This window comes from Microcebus murinus, chromosome 3 (assembly GCF_040939455.1).
Source record: "Microcebus murinus isolate Inina chromosome 3, M.murinus_Inina_mat1.0, whole genome shotgun sequence".
NCBI classification, from domain to species: domain Eukaryota; kingdom Metazoa; phylum Chordata; class Mammalia; order Primates; family Cheirogaleidae; genus Microcebus; species Microcebus murinus.
This window is the reverse complement of record NC_134106.1, coordinates 61835020-61854341: the sequence shown is the minus strand read 5'-3', so window position 1 is coordinate 61854341 and position 19322 is coordinate 61835020. Positions and strand designations below refer to the sequence as shown.

Sequence of the window (19322 nt, the reverse complement as noted above, 5' to 3'; positions counted from 1 at the left end):
CTCCCCCTAGCCCTTGCCTCCCTCAGGGTAGTCCCTTCACTTCTCACCACCTGTGTTCTCATCTCCTCCCAGGGTTCCCCAAGACATCTACCCCAGAGAGCCTGGATCTCACCTTTGCTGCCAGCTATGTTGGGCCCTTTCTGCTTGCAAATCTACTCCAAGGAAAGATTGGCACCTTCTGTGCCCATCTGTGCTGGCCCCTCTTCCCTGTACCCTAGGCATTCTGGTGACTTACTATCTCCCATAGCCACCTTCTGCCTCTTGTCAGGGGTCTCTTTTGGTCTTTATGTCACTATGTCTGCAAGTTTGGGTCCACTGTCCTCTTTAAGAATCATTGTTTTTCCAGACATTTTTGGCTAAATACCGCCTGCTAAAATTTGCATTTGTGATTCCTTCCTTCCTTCCTCCCTTCCTCTCTCCCTTCCTTCCTTCTGTCTTTTTCATTTTTTGAGACAGGTCTCCCTCTGTTGCCCAGGTTAAAGTGCAGTCATGTCATCATAACTAACTATAGCCTCGAACTCCTGGGCTTAAGCAATGTAATTCTCAATTTAAATGTAAGGCTAAAATAAATAAATACATACATAAAAGTTTCAAAATACTTTTAGCATTTTAAAAACAATATTGTAAACTCATATATGACAACTACTATTTTTATACTTTATGTAATCTAGATTTTTTTTTGTATACTTAGCTAGTTTTCCAGTGATGGTTCTTAGTTTTTTCTTTTTTAACACTTTCCCAAGTGTCTCTGAACACAATTTTTTCCCCCAAACCTTACACCCTAATGTCCCTAGCACCCAGCTTAGTGTCTGCCATATTCCAGGTACTTAATGAACATTTGTGGGTTGAATAAATGAATGAATGAATGCACATATGACAGGCGGCTTTCATGGCGTTTTCAGCCTCTTCTTCCCCCTCTTAGCCATCAGTGAGATAAAACATATAAACAAGGCTCAATTAAGTTAGCTCCAATTAGCAAGTGGGAGAAAAGCAAGGCAAAATTCCAAATACTAAAGTGAAAGAGGAGGAAGAGCATGAGGAAAGCAGCTAATGAAAATGAGGTCTCAGTTAACATTGAGCTCTCCTGTGCCTAGCATGGGTGCCTGCACAAGGGGCCCACTGCCTGTCTCAGGAAGCCCTGAAAGAGCTAGAATCTCCTGGAGAAGTGGGTTGGGGAGTGGGCCTGGGAGTTTACCCCAGGACTTGGGTTGGAGGAGTTTGGCCCTCTCTCTGCCCAGGGGCCCTGAAACTGGCAGGGTCATCCCAGGTGGTGAATGTGTCTTCTTTTCAGCTAGCACATGGGTACATTGATGAGGACCACCTGACAGGGACTCGGGACTCTTTGACCTTCAACCAAAGCTATGACTGCAGCAGACTGCTTTTGACTTCATTCACTGGGGAGCTTCCCTGGAGACTTCAAGGGATACCCTCTACTCCTCCACTCCCTACACCAGCTCTCAACCCTTCATATCTCCTCCCAACATGGCTTGTCCATCAAATACTCCCAATATCCCCATACCAGCTGTTTATCCCCTGTGTTTGTCATCTGTGCACCCTCTGTTTTTCTCAACCCTGTCTTCACATCTCCTTTTAACCTCTCCCCACTCTTTTGGCACCCACAACATCCCTTTCCTCCCAGTATTTTCCAACACAAACATCATCTATCATGTTCCTCCTACAGTTCACCCAACACTTTCAAATACCTACCCTTCCTTACTGGCTTGGATACTACCATTAATGTGAGCTATGGAGCACGGATATCCCTGGCACCGCCTCCAGGTCTCTGATCACTTAACCACTTAACAATGATTAAGTAGTATATTTTATATTAAGTAGTATATTTATATCAAATAGTATATTTTATATTATGTATGTTTTACCACAATAAAAATGTGTATGTAGTGTCTTTTCTTTTTTTACCGAGAAGGGGGTCTCGCTTTGTTGCCCAGTCTGGAGTGCAGTAGCACAATCATGGCTTACTGCAGTCTTGAAATGCTGAGCCCACCCAGCCTCCCTAGTAGCTGGGACCACAGGTACATGCCACCACATCTGGCTAATTTTTAAAAATTTTTGTAGAGGCTGGGTGCGGTGGCTCACGCCTATAATCCTAGCACTCTGGGATGCCGAGGTGGGCGGATCACTCAAGGCCAGGAGTTCAAAACCAGCCTGAGCAAGAGTGAGACCCCGTCTCTACTAAAAATAGAAATTTATTGGCCAAGTAAAAAAAAAATACACATATATATATAAATTAGCTGGGCATGATGGCGCATGCCTGTAGTCCCACCTACTCAGGAGGCTGAGGCAGAAGGATTGATTGAGCCCAGGAGTTTGAGGTTGCTGTGAGCTAGGCTGACACCACAGCACTCTAGCCCAGGCAACAGAGTGAGACTCTGTTTAAAAAAAATTTTTTTTTTTTTGTTTTGTAGACATGAAGTCTATGTTGCTCAGGCTGGTCTTGAACTCCTGGCCTCAAGTGATCCTCCCACCTCAGCCTCCTGAGTAGCTGGGATTACAGGCATGAGCCACTCTGCCAGGCAAATTAATTTTTACACCATTTATTTTTACTTGAAAGAGGTGGAGACTATTTCTACTAAAATTATAGATTCATTATTATTTGACCCAGATGTATCCTACAGATATGCCTGCTCCTGTATGGAATGTCTTATATGCAAAGTGATTCATTGCAACATTGTTTGTAATACTAAAGGCCTGGAAACAAAATATGCAGCTATTTAATAGAAGAAACAGGTTAATAAATTATGTGTAGGCTGGGTGCAGTGGCTCATACCTGTAATCCCAGCACTTTAGGAGGCCAAAGCAGGAGGATTGCTTGAGGCTAGGAGTTCAGGGTTATAGTGAACTATGATCATGCCAGTGTACTCCAGCCCAGGTGACAGAGTAAGACCCTATCTCTAAAAAAAAAAAAAAAAAAAAAAAGAAGTTAAAGTTATGTGTATCTATGCAGTAGAGTACTATGAAGCTGAAAAAACACATAAGGAAGATCTCTAAGTTATTGAATCTCCAGGATTATTTGTTTTGTTTTGTTTTTTAAGACAGAGTCTCACTCTGTTGCCCGGGCTAGAGTGCTGTGGCGTCAGCCTGGCTCACAGCAACCTCAAACTCCTGGGCTCAGGTGATCCTCCTGCCTCAGCCTCCGGAGTAGCTGGGACTACAGGCATGCGCCACCATGCCTGGCTAATTTTTTCTATATATTTTTAGTTGGCCAATTAATTTCTTTTTATTTTTAGTAGAGGGGGGGGTGTCTCGCTCTTGCTCAGGCTGGTTTCGAACTCCTGACCTTGAGTGATCTGTCCACCTTGGCCTCCCAGAGTGCTGGGATTACAGACGTGAGCCACTACACCGAGCCATCCAGGATTGTTAAGTTAAGAAAACAAGGTGCAAGTGTATATAGTATGCTGCCTTTTGCATAAGAAACAGAAGACTATATAGTCATATGTGCTTGTATTTGCATAAAAGACTGAAAAGATAAACAAGAAACTAATAACAAGGATTATTAGTAGCAGACATAGGGGTTAAAGTAGATGGGAATAAGGGTTGAAGGGATGCTTCTCAGTGCATACTTTTAAATATTGTTTTGATTTTTGAACCATGCAAATGTATTATCTATTCAGAATAATAATTAGAAATATTTAGAAGGTAAAAAGGGAAAGACAGCAGGAGAAGTAGAGTGGAGTGCTCAATTCATTCCTTCTATTATTTACACCCCACCCCCACTCCTCCGTCTATTTTGTGAATTTTTCAGTTTGTTTTCAATCTGAGATTAACTGAGATAAACGTAAATATTATATAGTTATAGTTCAGACTCTTTAAATGGATTCACTTAATCCTCCTAACAACGTAATGAGATAGATACCACCATTAACGTTCTCATTTTATAAATGAGGAAACAGGCACGGAAAGGTTAAGTAACCCACTCAAGATCTCACATACCTAGTAAATTGTAGTTAGAATTCGAATCCAAATCCTGGCTCTCCCAACATCCTTGTACAAATATCTTTGCATACTTGTTAGATTATTTCTGTAGGCCACATTATCAGAAGTTGGCGCATTGGTTCAATAAGTTTGTACTTCGTAATTTTTTTTAAATATAAAAGTGCCAAAATGCCATTATGTAAATTTGCGTTATTTTATATTCTGATTACAAGGTCATAAAAATGCCTATATCCCCACATGATGGGTGATACTGAGTAGCAGCAAAATTTAATTATTTTCCCAAGTTAATCGATGAAATATGCTTTTTCCGTTGTCGTTTTAATTAACAGTTTAGTACGGAAAAGTTTGCAAATGAGTCCTCAAGACCCTCTACGCCTTCTCCCCTTCGCCGGCAGGGGACGCGCTCCAGGACGCGCTTTTCCCTTATGGTCCTAATCGTCTTCCCAGGCACAGTGCGCGTGCGCATATCTCGTCCCAGGTGTCCAGATTTGTGCCTGATCGATGTCTTCTCGGCCACGCTCGGCGCGCCGTTTTCAGCTCGGGTGGGGCTGCGGGAAAGAGTAGCGTGTTCCTGGGAGCCAGAACATCCCCGGCCTCGGAGGCGAGGGGTTCTGGGTGGTCCTGGAAGGGACAGGCGGCGCGTCGGGCAGCCTACGCGGGCCGGCCGGGCGGGGCCAGCCCCGCAGGGTCTTGGGCGTCGGTCGCCGGTGGGGCTGGAGTCGGGCGCCGAGCCTCTGACAGGACAGGTACGGAGGCAGCAACCCTGCCAGCTGTCTGCTCTGTCGCCCCCTACAAGTTCGTGAGGTCGCCCGCGGTGGGCTAGGGATCTGACGCTGGCCTAGGGCGCGGCACAGAGCCCAGTGTGCTGGGCGGGGTTGGCTGGGGTGGGCCGTGGCAGGGGAGGGCGCCCACCAGGGTCTGGGGGCTCTGCCTGAGCGTTTAACCCCAGGCCTGTCCGACCTACTTGAGCTCTTCAGCCTGGCAGTGTTCTCCCGGGGTCAGACTGCCTGCGCCTCAGAGTTCCTGCAGAACTGCAAGGGTCCTCCTCCTCCTTTCCTGGGAGCGTCCTCAAGGCACCCCTGAATCCACACGGAGCCACAGGTTTCCTGTGGGCACATGGTTGAGAAATTTGTGTCATACGGAAAGAAAGATCATAGAGGACTCAAGCATGGGAGTCTGGTTATGGGTTTGGTGTGTTTGTGATTCCATTCCCGGGGTCCGCCTTAGCCGGCAAGATGATGCTTGAGAAGTCATCTTCTGCATCCCTCTTTAGGCAGAACCACAGCTAAATCACACAGACAAGGAACTCTGCTGCTTTAAAAGAGGCAGAGATTTGAAAACGCCCTTATTTATTGCAGTGAGGAGACCAGCAAGCCCATATTGACCACTTGTTACTCCTGTAGACTTAAGGTACTGAGAGGCGAAGAGCTGTGAGGTGGAGATTGACATTCTTTACTTGGGGTACTGCCAAACCCTGAGCTACGGATGTTTAAAGAGATGCTTACTTTTAAAAAGGCATTTTGTGCTCAAGTATGTTCAGAAAATTCGTGGTTTAAGTTTTCTTTATTACAGAGTGTTTGAGAGCCTTCAATATGCTAATGATATTTACCATGAATCTCCAACTGGGGCTGTGGAGGGTTTCCCAAATTTTACTGGGCTATGAAGTTTTTCTTGGGTGGTGCCTATGTTTAAAATCTGGAACAGTTTGGGAAATGCAGTTCCAGAATTAGAAACTCAAGGTTTAGAAAAGGCATTGTAGGTCAGTGCTTTTTGAACTTCAATGGTGCATAACATTTAACAGAATCTTGTTAAAATACAGATTCTGCATTTCTTTTTTTATTTCAAAATATTAAGGGGGTACAAATATTTTTGTTACATGGATCACTTTTGTAATGCTTGAGTCATGGCTATAAGTGTGCCTATCAGCCAAATAGTGGTCATTGTACCCAGTTCTGCATTTCTAACAAGTTCCCAGGTAATACTAATGCCACTGGTCCATTTATCATACTTTTTTTTTTCCTTTGGAGACAGAGTCTCTCTTTGTTGCCTGGGCTAGAGTGTCATGGTGTCAGCCTAGCTCACAGCAACGTCAAACTCCTGGGCTCAAGCAATCCTTCTGCCTCAGCCTCCTGAGTAGCTGGGACTACAGGCATGCGCCACCATGCCAGGCTAATTTTTTCTATATATTTTTAGTTGGCCAATTTATTTCTATTTTTTTAGTAGAGACGGGGTCTCACTCTTGCTCAGGCTGGTTTCGAACTCCTGACCTTGAGTGATCCTCCTGCCTCAGCCTCCCAGAATGCTAGGATTACAAGTGTGAACCACCACTCCTGGTCTATCATACTCTTGAGTAGCAAAGGTGTCAATTAATGGATTGAAAGTTAGAGACCATGTTCTGTTCTCTGCTTTCCAGAACAAACCGTGCTGCCTTGGGAGAGTCACTTCATCTATAAAATAGAAGTATGGACTAAAAGATCTCTGAGGTTTCTTTCAGATCTAAAATACTGTGATTCTAGTTCAGTTACCCTTGTGATGGTTGGCTTCCATTAAATTTCTTGCTGATTTAGCAAATTTTGTGATTTTGGCTTGTGATTTGTAATAATAGGGAATTATCTACCTATAAGGCATTCCATTTTATTCTTGGAATAGCTCAATAAGGAAGTTCTTCATGTTGCTGAAATACATCTCTGCAGCTTCCATTCTGTGGGTCCTAGGTTATCTCTTAGAATCAAACAGAAAAAAAAGTGTAATCCCTCTTTAAAAAGTTGACTGTTAAGGTATTAGATGATAGCTGTTTCTATGATGTTATTTCTAAACGGAATTGTCCTTAACTCTTCCATTGTGTTAAGAAAAAAATGTCTTGGCTGGGCGCGGTGGCTCACGCCTGTAATCCTAGCACTTTGGGAGGCCTAGGCGGGCGGATTGCTCAAGGTCAGGAGTTCGAAACGAGCCTGAGCGAGACCCTGTCTCTACCAAAAATAGAAATAAATTAATTGATCAACTAAAAATATATATACAAAAAATTAGCCGGGCATGGTGGCACATGCCTGTAGTCCCAGCTACCCGGGAGGCTGAGGCAGTAGGATCGCTGAGCCCCGGAGATTGAGGTTGCTGTGAGCCAGGCTGACGCCAGGGCGCTCACTCTACAAAGTGAGACTCTGTCTCAAAAAAAAAAAAGAAAAAGAAAAAGAAAAAAATGTCTTAAATTTGCCCTTGTTCTGCATGGAGTTTAGTAAGGCTTTAGCTGGATTTTGAAGGGTAGGTGTGGCTTGCAAGACTAGGGAAAGCATCTGAAGCAGCTGAGAGTGGTGCAGAGATGAGACTGTATATGTCAAATCCAGGATTGTTTGATTAAGAAATGTCAGTGAAGGCCGGGCGTGGTGGCTCACGCCTGTAATCCTAGCACTTTGGGAGGCCTAGGCGGGCGGATTGCTCAAGGTCAGGAGTTTGAAACCAGCCTGAGCGAGACCCTGTCTCTACCAAAAATAGAAATAAATTAATTGACCAACTAAAAATATATATATACAAAAAATTAGCCGGGCATGGTGGCGCATGCCTGTAGTCCCAGCTACTCGGGAGGCTGAGGCAGTAGGATTGCTGAGCCCCGGAGATTGAGGTTGCTGTGAGCCAGGCTGATGCCACGGCACTCACTCTAGCCTGGGCAACAAAGTGAGACTCTGTCTCAAAAAAAAAAAAAAAAAAGAAATGTCAGTGAAAGATGTTGGGCAGATGAGTATATGGACAAAGCAGTTTTTTGTTGTTGTTTTTGAGACGGGGTCTCATTCTGTTGCCCAGGCTGGAGTGCAGTGGCATGATCATAGCTCACTGCAGCCTCCAACTCCTGGGCTCAACGATCCTCCTGCCTCAGCCTCCTGAATAGCTAGGATGACAGGCATGCACCACCATGCCTGGCTAGTTACTATTATTACTTTTAATTTTTTTGTACAGATGGGGTCTTGCTGTATTGCTCAGGCTGGTCTCGAGCTCCTGGGCTCAAGGGATCCTCCTCCCACAGCCTCTCATAGTGCTGGGATTACAGGTGTGATCCCTGTACTTTGGCACCTGGCCAAAGCAGTATTTTAGAGGATGTATTTGTCTTACTGTGGTGTGTAAGGTGGTGAGAAGGAGAGAGGCAGGGAGCCAGATAGGCTTCACATAGCAGTAATAGAGGACTTTGGTTGATGATAACAATAATGCCTTATATTTATGCATAACACTTTACAGATTATAGAACCTTTCACAAACATGATTTCATTTGACTTAGTAATCCTGTGAGGTAGGCAGGCTGTTATCCTATTTTATAGATGAGGCACCAAAGAGGGTAAATGATTTGCCTTAATTTTCAAAGCTATTAAATGGCAGACCAAAGTGATGCGAGTGTTAATGGAGGAGAAGGGAAGGATGCAGGAGGCAATACTAGGGAAGAATTGGTAAGTTGGACCTGAATGATATGAGGATACAAAAGAGAAGAAGTTCTTAGGGAAGAGTCAGAATAGTTGGGAGAATCATAATACTATTGACAACTGCCACTCTAGGTTTTGGTCTGCCAACTCTATCATTGCTAGTGGCTGCCTGAAGCCCCAGGTTAGGAGGAATTATAGTAGATGATTCCCAGGTTGCTTGGCCTGTCTACAGCTACTAGGTGGTACTGGGGAGACTTGAGCTATCTGTCTCATACCAAGGGAGATAGGAACTGAGTCCTCAGTGTCCCTTGAAGAGGTAAGAGCTGATAGATTACCTAATGAAGCCTATCTTAGGGTCCTTGCCAACCTTGAGACTCTGACTTTGGCTTTATGTCCTTTTTCTCTTGAAGTTCAGGCTGATACCTGTTGAACTTGGCTGCTTTATGTCCTTTTTCTCTTGAAGTTCAGGCTGATACTAGTTGAACTTGGCTAATGAACCGATTAGGTATCCAGTCTGGCCTCCCCAGGCTCCTTCATATCTCGTAAGGGCTTCACTGCAGCAGAGCATGGGCCTTTGCTGTCCCTGAAGCCTCACTAATGCCATTTCCCAGAAGATCCACACTTCATCTAGAGCCCTTTCTGTGGTTCATTTATTCTCAAGCATATGAACTTGAGATTTAATGTCACTACCAAATTCCATAGGACCATGGGCTATTTCTGCACTTTTAATTTCTTAGGTTCCTATCTAGAGAGGAAAGAGCCACATCTATTGGGGTCACATGCACAACTATTAATTTCTCCTGTGGGTGGTCTTTAGGGATGGAGCTACTGTCTGGGAAAGCTGTCACAGCCAATTTATATCCTTAGAGTCTGGTGTTGGTACAGGCTTCTATTCAAAATTGAGTGCTTTCTCTGTGCAAAGCACTGTGTTCACTGCTTAGAGACTGAGATGGATAAAATTCTCTGTACTGGAGGAATTCATGATAGAGTAAGGACAACAATGTTTTAGATAAAATGTGATATTATAATGGAGATATATTCAAAATCCTGTGTGAGGGCAGAGGAGGGAATGACTAGCTCTATGTGGAAAAGTCAGAAGAATATTTAGGAGAGAGGTGATAATTGAACTGAACCTTGAAGGATAAGGGATAACGGTCCTGGTGACATTTGCAACATTTGTAGAAGTGTAAGGGGAAAGGTAAGTAGATCCAAGTGGCTGGAATATAAGAGATCTTTGGGGTCAAAGAAGAGGTGATTGATGAGACTGGATTCAGAGTGAGGCCAGGTTTTTAATAGCCTGTAGTGCTATGCTAAGAAGATTCACTTTTGTAGGCAGGGAAACCACTGGAGGTTTTTAGGCAGGGAAGTGGCATGATTATATTTTGGGAAGTTAACTGTAGAAATAGACTGAAGGAGGAGAACCTGTATCAATAGAGTCATATAATAACATATACATGGTTTAGGGCTGAACTGAGGATTAGGTCAGTGGAGATGGAGAGGAGGGGATGAAACAGAGAGATTGTAGAGACAGAATTAACCAGATGTAATGACTAATTGGTTGCTGAGAACAAGAGAGAGGGAATTGTTGAGAATGACTCAGTTTTCTATTTTGGGTGGATTGTAGTGCCAATAGCAAAGAGAGAATATAGAAGAGGAACATTCTGGGGGGTAGGGGGGAAGATACCAAGTATGTTTTGGGTTATGGTGAACTTGAGGGCTCTGTGTCACTTAGCAGACAGGTAAAGATGTGGGTCTAAGGTCAGAAGAGAGTCTCTGCCTGGAGGCAGTAGGTGTAGGTGGTAGTTGAAGTTGTGGGAATGGATGAGCTCTCCCAGTCATGTTTATAGAAGGCTGAGGATGACAGAGGAGACTAGAAGGAAGGTAAGAGAGAATGTTGTCCAGGATGCTAGGAAAGGAGAAGATTCCAGGAAGAGGATCAGCAGTCTCAGTTGCTGCAAGGAGGTCAAGTAGGTCAAGCTTGGAAAATGCACCTTGAAGTTAGGTAGCCAGGAGATTGTGATCACCTGGGCCTTTAATTTTTTAAGTTTGGGCAGGTTCAGTGTCGTGGGGCCAGATGGCAATGGATTGAAGAGTAGATGGGAAATGAGGATAGGGAGTGTGTACTCACTTTGAGTAATTTAGCAGAGAAGGAAAGATTAGAGATGGTGGCAGCTTGTGGAGGAAGTAGCAGGCACTAGAGACAGTTTTTCCTAGAATGGAAGAGTCTTGAGAATGGGTTTTCTTCTTCTTCTTCTTCTTTTTTTTCCCCCCTTAAAGGCAGGTCAAGTGGAGCATGGGTTTTCTGTTGATGTGTAAGAGTCAGAGAGGGAGGGTGCAATTGAAGGAAGGCACAAGAGAAAAGATGATTGCTACATCAGCTCCTCGGAGGATGGTGGAAGGATTGGCCTTGAAAACAAGGGATACTATTATATTTCCTTTGAAGAGGAGTGATGGGTCCAGGAGTGGTGGCTCACACCTGTAATCCTAGCACTCTGGGAGGCCAAGGTAACAGAGTGAGACTCTGTCTCAAAAAAAAAAAAAAAAAAAAAAGAGGAATAATGAAAGATAGAAAGGAAATTAGGAAGAAAGAGGCAATGATGGATACATGTAGATATATCTAAATTTTCAAAGGAATTCTTACCTAATAGGCTCAATTTTCTTTCTCAGCAAGGTTATCTGCTGAGGGGTGGGGCTCAGACAGGAATAAGGACTTGAAAGTGATACAAGAAACTTAAAACAGGCCGGTGCGGTGGCTCACACCTATAATCTTAACACTCTGGGAGGCCGAGACAGGCGGATTGCTCGAGGTCAGGAGTTCAAAACCAGCCTGAGCAAGACCCCGCCTCTACTAAAAATAGAAATAAATGAATTGACCAACTAAAACTATATATACAAAAAATTAGCCAGGCACAGTGGCGCATGCCTGTAGTCCCAGCTACTCGGGAGGCTGAGGCGGGAGGATCGCTGGAGGCCAGGAGTTTGAGGTTGCTGTGAGCTAGGCTGATGCCATGGTACTCACTCTAGCCTGGGCAACAAAATGAGACTCTGTCTCAAAAAAAAAAATAAAATAAAATAAAAAGAAACTTAAAACGACTGTTAGGAGGAAAGAGATAGAGAGCAGAATTGAAGTAAGCTATGTTGAGTACCCTCTGAACTGAAATCCTGCACTGTGGGCCTCTCCTTCATCAGGAAGATGAATGAAGATTATGAGGAATGTGATGATAATGGCTGACATTTATTGAGTGCTTCAACCAGGCACAGTTTTAAGTGCTTTTCAAGCATTCTCATGTGATTTTTACAACAATTCTGTTAGAAAGTCATTGTTATTATCCCTATCTGACAGCAGAGGAAATTGAGGCAATGGAGGATTTCTTAGGCTTAATAGTACTTGTGTTTGATGAATCTCTTACCTCTGCAGAAATGGATTCCTTCTCCTGAGGCATCATAGAATGCAGAAATTTTAATCTCAACTCCCAACTGCGAAGGAGGGAGTCTTACTATGCCAGTCTGTGGGCATGGTGGTGGTATGGGGGGGGGAGGGCAGTGGGATCAGTGTTACTGCCAGCTTTATGCAACTACATAGGGAAACTCTGAAATCCTGGAGTGATTTTCCAGTATCGTGACTAGGAAGACAAGTGACTGATAGTAATTTGTCAGGTATTGCAAGATGAGACTGTCACCTGAGATGGTAAATAAGAAGAGACCTTGTCCCCATTCCCATCTCCTAGAAAAAGAATTTTTTTCTACCATTCAGTTAGGGGATGAGGCAGACCTGTAACCTTATATAATAACATAATGATTATTAACTCACTTTTTGTGTTTTCCCAGTGTGGTAGATAGAATTTGCAGGTAAGGTACACACCTGACTTGAGTGAAAGGGGAGAATGGTGGGATGGCATAGATAGATGGAAGAGAAACGGACTTACCTTTTCCTGCTGCAGCCACTGGAGCATCATCTCTGTGTCCTTCCTTTTGAGGTTGCCATGGATACGCCTTTGCGTGGTGGCTTGAGATTGATTTCCATTATGATCAGATGATGATGTGGGTTTAAAAAGAGAAAGGATGGAATGTTCTGCTTTTGGGAAGTGGCCGGTGAGCTGCCCGAAAGGCAGAGCCCATTATAGCCAATGGGGCTGTGGCTTTGTTGGCTGCTTTGGCTTTTGCTGAAGTTGTGAAATGGTGCATCTCTCTCTTCAGAGCGCAGGCTCAGCGTTCCCTGTCTGCAGGGTCCTAGTGCCAGGAACTTGCTGGTTGGTTGGGGGAGGAACTAGCAGGAACTTTAAACAGGCTAAGGGGGACTCCTGCTACCACTGAGAGGATTTCAGCCCTTGAGTATAGTACCGAGTATCTTTTGCCTTCCTGCAGAAGTTCTTTTACTGAAGATATGTGGCTTTCCTTTCTGACTCTTGGAGGCCTGGGCTCATGGAAGTGGGCCTGGAAGTTACTGGATATTTTTTTTAGGGGGGGGCACACTTTGGGGTGGAGTAGAACTGCATTCAGAGTGGGAGTAGGTTGCAGACATTCGGGGGATAATGAGGAGCTGAAGAGGTGAATGAAGTCTATTTAGGGTTAAAGCTGTATATGTATATCTGTAAGGCAGATGCCGGAGAAAGACCTAGGAACAAAGGCTCTGTATGTGTTGTCTTCTGGGGTTCCTGTGGATATCGGGATTCCAGCTTTCCAAGCTTCCGGTCCCCTAGCTTCCGTTCCCCACTCAGTAAGCAGACCCTTTTCCTTCCTGACTCCTGGAGGACTTACATTCACACTTACCTCTTCCTTACTAATGCTTTCAAAGGTATGTAGTTTTGCCCTGCTGTATACCTCTGCCTGGGTTTCAGACCAGCTCCTCTAGGAGTAGAGTCAGGGAAAGCAGACAGTTGGGTTAGCCCAGGATCAAGGTTTGGTGAGGTGAGACAAGAGACTGAGATATCAGAGGATGCTGGGGTGCCAGTAAAAACAAAGTAGAAATGGTTCAGACCAGGGACAAATGATAGAAGTGGAAAAGAGGCTTTCCCTCTTCATTTGTTCCTTCTTAATTCCTCAAAATCTTATTTTCCTGAAATTTTTCTTAAACTATTAGTAACCTGTTTATTAGACATAGACATAGATTTTGCCCTCCTCTCTTCCCATTTTCCTTGCTATTTTAGCAGTATATCATATCACTGGGGGAAGAAATTGGATTAGAAATCCAGGGAGTATTTTACTCCTCCCTGGCTGAGGGAACATGTAACTCAGGATTGTCCTATGGGACATGGGCTGGGGCCCAGTAATGCTGTGGAAGGACCACCTACCTGTACAGATAGTCAGATATGCCCCTCTGCCATTTTTGACCATGAAAGTTGGGTGAGTCATTTGACCTCTGAGACTCAGTTCTATCACCTGTAGAATGGAGATAATGGAATCTGTTTTGGCTACAACACAGATTCCTTTTTTAAGGAGATAGTGAAATATGTGTATTAGTGTATATGGTTTAATTTGCCCCAGAGAAGGCCCTAAGGAACGGGACTTATTTTTCTGTCTCTTAACATATTCAGTTTCCCTTCCCATTTTCCTAGTTCTGTTAATGTTTCTATCCTCATTCTTACATTTTTCTTTGCTTGAAAACTCCTGAGTTTGTTTGTTCATTTACTTATTCATGCATTTGTTGATCCATCCAGTTATCCTTGCAACATATGAGTTACTACTATGTTCAAGTTGTCATTCATGTACCTTTGCAATAATTATGAAGATGATATCCACAATTTGTTGAGCACATATTCTGTGCCAGGCATTGTGCTAAATGCTCTACTTAAATCTTTTTTTTTTTTTTTTTATTTCAGTGTATAATAGGGGTACAACTGTTAAGGTTACATATATTGCTCTTGTCCCCCCTCCCCCTCTGCTTAAATCTTATTTAATCCTCACAACATCCTGGTGAGGTAACATTATTTCCTTCTTTTTGCATAATAGATGACTAGGGCCCAGAAAGTTAAATATCTTGCATACAGGTAAGGGAATAACAGAACCAAAGCTGTATCCCTGTCTGGAGCCCATGCAGTTCTGCTACCTGTTTCCTTGTGTCTGATCTATAGGGCCTTCTCAGGTTTTTTGGTATTATCTCTGAATTGTCCTCTTTCTTCTTCTCCCTCTCATGACCTTGGTTTAGACCCTCCTCACTGCATGTTCATTATTTCAGCAGCCTCCTTGCTGTTACCCTTGTCTTTGCCAAGGTGCTCCTGCGTCCACTTCATCCTGCAGGTGCCACTAGTTTGGTCTTCCTGAAACAGTTTTCACGGTGCAGTCTCCTGCTCAGGAATAAGACTGGCTTCCAGTTGTTATTGAATCAAGTCCACCCGTCTCTGCTTGATGTTAAACTCCTTGCCTATCCATACTTACCTCCTAGTACATCTCAATGTTAATATATTTATTTATTCAATAAATAGTTGACTAAGGGCTGTTGGATCATAAAGAGGAAAGGTTGTGGGCTCTGTTTCAAAAGGCTTATAGTTTGATAGAAGAAATCTAGAATTCTTCACTTTAGCTAAATTAATCTTCTTCTTCTTTTTTTTTTTTTGAGACAAAGTCTCACTTTGTTGCCCACGCTAGAGTGAGTGCTGTGGCATCACCCTAACTCACAGCAACCTCAAACTCCTGGGCTCAAGTGATCCTACTGCCTCAGGCTCCCGAGTAGCTGGGACTACAGGCATGCGCCACCATGCCCGGCTAATTTTTTCTATATATATTAGTTGGCCAATTAATTTCTTTCTATTTATGGTAGAGACGAGGTCTCACTCTTGCTCAGGCTGGTTTCGAACTCCTGACCTCGAGCAATCCACCCGCCTTGGCCTCCCAGAGTGCTAGGATTACAGGCGTGAGCCACGGCGTCCGGCCTAAATTAATCTTCTTTAATATTCCCTAGTCAAACAAAATTATTTCTGACTCTATTCATACTGTGCTCACAACTTATAGTGCTTTGTGGCCTTACCTCTCCACATATAAAATAAAAATTCCCGTAACTTAAGGCATAATCAGGTACCCCTTTTCTTTCTAGTTTACCTTCTCCTATCTATAATTCCTTATAATATTTATTGTATAGACATTTTAAGACTTATATATTAATACCATCTAGTGTCATGTCAGATAATAATTCTTTGTATTTCTGTAACTTCTATAGTTTTTATAAAGTACTTTTTTTTTTTCTTTTTTTGTGAGCAGTGGAAGATAGTTTTTATAAAGTACTTTTATGTGCTTTATCTTATTTGAGCCTCATAATACTAATGTAGATTTGGCAGGTAATATTACCATTTTATAGGGGAATAAACAGCCTCCAAGAAGTTCGGTGACGTTTATGCCTATGTGACAAATGAATTATGAGGCTATTCTTAGATTCAAGCTCTTCTGAATTTTTGAAGGCAATGTGGTCTAGAGGAAGAACATAGCCTTGGAAGGCTAGAGGTGTGTGTGGTCATGGTGAGGAGTAGTAGAAAGCACAGAGGGATCAGGGTCAGGTTGGTTCTGCTCCTTATAATCTATGTAACTTCAAGACAGTTGCTCAGTTTTCTAAGCCTTTGTTTCCTTGTCAGCATTATGCCTGGCCTGTCTCTCTATCAGGTTATTGTATTGAACGTGTATGATACTGACATTGTTCTTAGCCAACTTTTATTGAGCACTTACTAAATACCAAGCACTTTTCTAAATTTTTTACATAGATTATACTGGCTAATCCTTATAACACCTCTCTGAGATATGTCCTTTGTTATTTCCCAGTTGGCAGATGAAGAAATTAAGGATTGGAGGCTGGGCGTGGTGGCTCACGCCTGTAATCCTAGCACTCTGGGAGGCCGAGGTGGGCGGATTGCTTGAGATCAGGAGTTTGAAACAGCCTAAGTAAGAGTGAGACCCTGTCTCTACTATAAATAGAAAGAAATTAATTGGCCAACTAATATATATATAAAAAATTAGCCGGGCATGGTGGCACATGCCTGTAGTCCCAGCTACTCGGGAGGCTGAGGCAGCAGGATTGCTTGAGGCCAGGAGTTTGGAGTTGCTAAGAGCTAGGCTGATGCCACGGCACTCACTCTAGCCTGGGCAACAAAGTGAGACTCTGTCTCAAAAAAAAAAGAAAAAAGAAATTGAAGATTAGAGATGTTAAGTAACTAGACCAAGTTTATGTAGCTACCAAGTAGTAAAGCCAAGAAAGCAGCATGAGTCTAGAACCAGTACTCAGCCATGCTATGATAAAATGATGTGTTTTAAGGTACCCTGTAGACCTTTAAAAGTGCTCTGAAAATGTGAAGTCCAGGCTGCAAGGACCTACATGGCCCTGCCCACCTGTGTGTTGATAGATAGGGAAGGGAGGAGACAACAAGGAGATTTTGCAGGGAAGGAGGGAAATGGTTTCCTAGGGAATCCGGCCAGGATTGAAGATATGGAAAGGCCATAGTCGGGGCCATGTTTCTGGCTTTTGAATATCATTTGGGCTGTTGGGCTACCTGGCATGCCTTAGAAAGAGGGCAGAGCCGGGGAAGTCACTTCTGTCAGTGAGGGAAGCCCCACGCAGAAAGGACCCATATCCCTAGGCCCAAGGGATCTAGATCTATACTGGACCCTGTGGAGCCACAGGTCAGACCCTAGTCTAGCCTTGTTGGCTACTTAAGGAACAGGGACCCTGGCCTGTTGGTTCGTAGCACATGGTGGATGGGTAAGTAAATGAATTGCTATAGTTGTATAGCTCCTTGGAGACCTCTCACCATATAATGTATAATCTCATTAGATAAAAAAATTAATTATAAAAGTAATACATGGTTATTACAGAGTTTTTGGTTTTGTTTTGTTTTTTTTGAGACTCTCTCACTTTGTTGCCCAGGCTAGAGTGAGTGCCATGGCATCACCCTAGCTCACAGCAACCTCAAACTCCGGGGCTCAAGCAATCCTGCTGCCTCAGCCTCCCGAGTAGCTGGGACTGCAGGCATGTGCCACCATGCCCGGCTAATTTTTTTTTTTTTTTTTTGAGATAGAGTCTCGCTTTGTTGCCCAGGCTAGAGTGAGTGCCGTGGTGTCAGCCTAGCTCACAGCAACCTCAAACTCCTGGGCTCAAGTGATCCTGCTGCCTCAGCCTCCCCAGTAGCTGGGACTACAGGCATGTGCCACCATGCCCGGCTAATTTTTTCTATATATATATTAGTTGGCCAATTAATTTCTTTCTATTTTTATAGTAGAGACGGGGTCTCGCTCTTGCTCGGGCTGGTTTTGAACTCCTGACCTGGAGCAATCCGCCTGCCTTGGCCTCCCAGAGTGCTAGGATTACAGGCGTGAGCCACTGCGCCCGGCCTAAAGAGTTTTTTTGAAACACAGAAATATGTAGAAGATAAAACATCTCATTGGGTCTGTGATGCTAGGAGGCAATACCAAGAGTACAAGGGGCAGGTGATTGAGGTGGACTGGGTCTTGTGCTACAAGGGGAAAGTGGAGCTCTCTGCTTTTGTCCACTGCCTTTAGTGATCCAGTTGAATTTGATGCTCTTGGGTTTCACAACCTGGCCCCTTACAGCAACCAGAAGGGAGGAAGAGTAACCTTTGCCAGTGTAGAGGGGCATGAGGTACCTGTCATGCTTTGTTGTATGTATGCAGTTGCCTCCATTGTTGCCCTTCCTTTGCAGTTTATTGGGCAGGGCCTTGCTCCTCTGGCCCAGTGTGAGATTGAAATCCAGGCCCTAATCACATGTATTTGGACCTTGAGTCCAGAGTTTAGAGAGGGGAGCAAGAGAGAAGAGCACCAGAAAGAGGTTGAGATACCCTTATTTTGGCTGTGTGGAGGCCCTAGGCAGCTAATTATTTTGAAATGTTCCTTGATGCTTGTGAGCCTGCCAAGGCCTTATATCCTGTGGGTAGTGGGGACAGTGATGGTGAGGGGGTGCAGAGTAGGAGGACTTATCAGAACTGTGCTTCCAGCCCCAGGACAGTATACTCTAGAGGTGAGTGCTGAGGGTCTGTGGTGTGGGCCCAGCCCTTAGTCCCTGGCCCAGGTGAAGCAGTGGGGCACTAGGACCCAGAGGCTAGCACGGTTCCTGACAAGTCTAGAGCAGCACTAGCGCAGAGTGAGACTCATCAGCTGGCAAGCAGGATTCGGTGTCTCTGGTTCAGGAATCCTCGGGCAGCAGAAGGGGACTTGCTCCTCAGCCCCCATCACTGCCCCCATCCTTAGCCCTGTAGGCCACCGAGTGAGGCCCATGGACTGGGGAGGGCCGTGCCTGACGACTCCTGTGTCTGTCCATGAGGGCCCAGCGCCCTGACCCTCCTGCCTAGGTTCCTACCTTTTCTCTCTGTCTTTGGCCAGCTGGGGGAGGGGGTAGAGGCCGGGTGAGCAACATGGCCCAGAGCAAGAGGCACGTGTACAGCCGGGTAAGTGGCCCTAATCTGGGGTGGCCCTGGGAGGGCTGCTGGCGAAGGCCTGGGTGCCTGTGGACAGCTATGGGGGCTGGGGAGATAGGCTGGAACTCAGCTGGGCACACTCACAGTCTGTTTCTAGGAGCCCTCAAAGCCCTCATGGTGTTAGGCTGGACACCTTAACTTGAAGGTCTAGAGGGAGGCACAATTGTGAGCCTCTGAAAAGGTGAGGCCTAAGAGAGCCATTTGTACCACAAGGAATACAAGTGACAGTGGAAAGGGAAACAGGTTCCCAGGGTTGGGTTCTAAATGGGGACGGGTAAGACCTGACCTCTGACTGTAATTGGCCCTCAAGCCAGGGGTTCCTGACAGCTGCCAGACTATCTTGGGGACTCAGAATGGGGTTGATGGGTCAGAAAGGCCTTACAGTGAAACCTTTCTTTAGAGCTGCTTTGTTGTTTGTCACTTGCTTTCTCTCTCTTCTCAGCTTGAATTTGTACCTACTGTGTGTCCACCTGGTTCTGAGAGGCTTATTGGGGTTGGAAAATGGGGGTAGTCTCTGACTTTGGGTCTTGCCTTGATGTCACTGGCAATTCCTTTT

General features: G+C 44.5%; 1 protein-coding gene and 1 long non-coding RNA gene across 13 annotated transcripts in view; one reads left to right on the top strand and one right to left on the bottom strand.

Annotated features, from left to right (window-relative positions):
• Positions 1-4379: 4379 nt before the first annotated feature.
• DCTN1 (dynactin subunit 1) overlaps positions 4380-19322 on the top strand; it is a 32937-nt gene continuing 17994 nt past the window's right edge. For 8 of the 12 annotated variants that reach the window (XM_012788620.3, XM_012788619.3, XM_076000902.1 and 5 more), the window contains exon 1: positions 4380-4700. In XM_012788620.3, the coding sequence (XP_012644074.3) occupies positions 4380-4700 (321 nt within the window). Of the gene's footprint in view, positions 4701-18428; positions 18737-19322 lie in introns of those variants that run through there. The other 4 variants (XM_012788624.2, XM_012788621.2, XM_076000904.1 and 1 more) reach the window with 3 other exon arrangements.
• On the bottom strand, positions 4412-12373 carry LOC109730594 (uncharacterized). The gene is made up of 3 exons (XR_002223508.2): positions 12284-12373; positions 4919-5060; positions 4412-4502 (listed from the first exon to the last, which is right to left on the bottom strand). It is a non-coding gene; the product is annotated as an uncharacterized LOC109730594 (long non-coding RNA).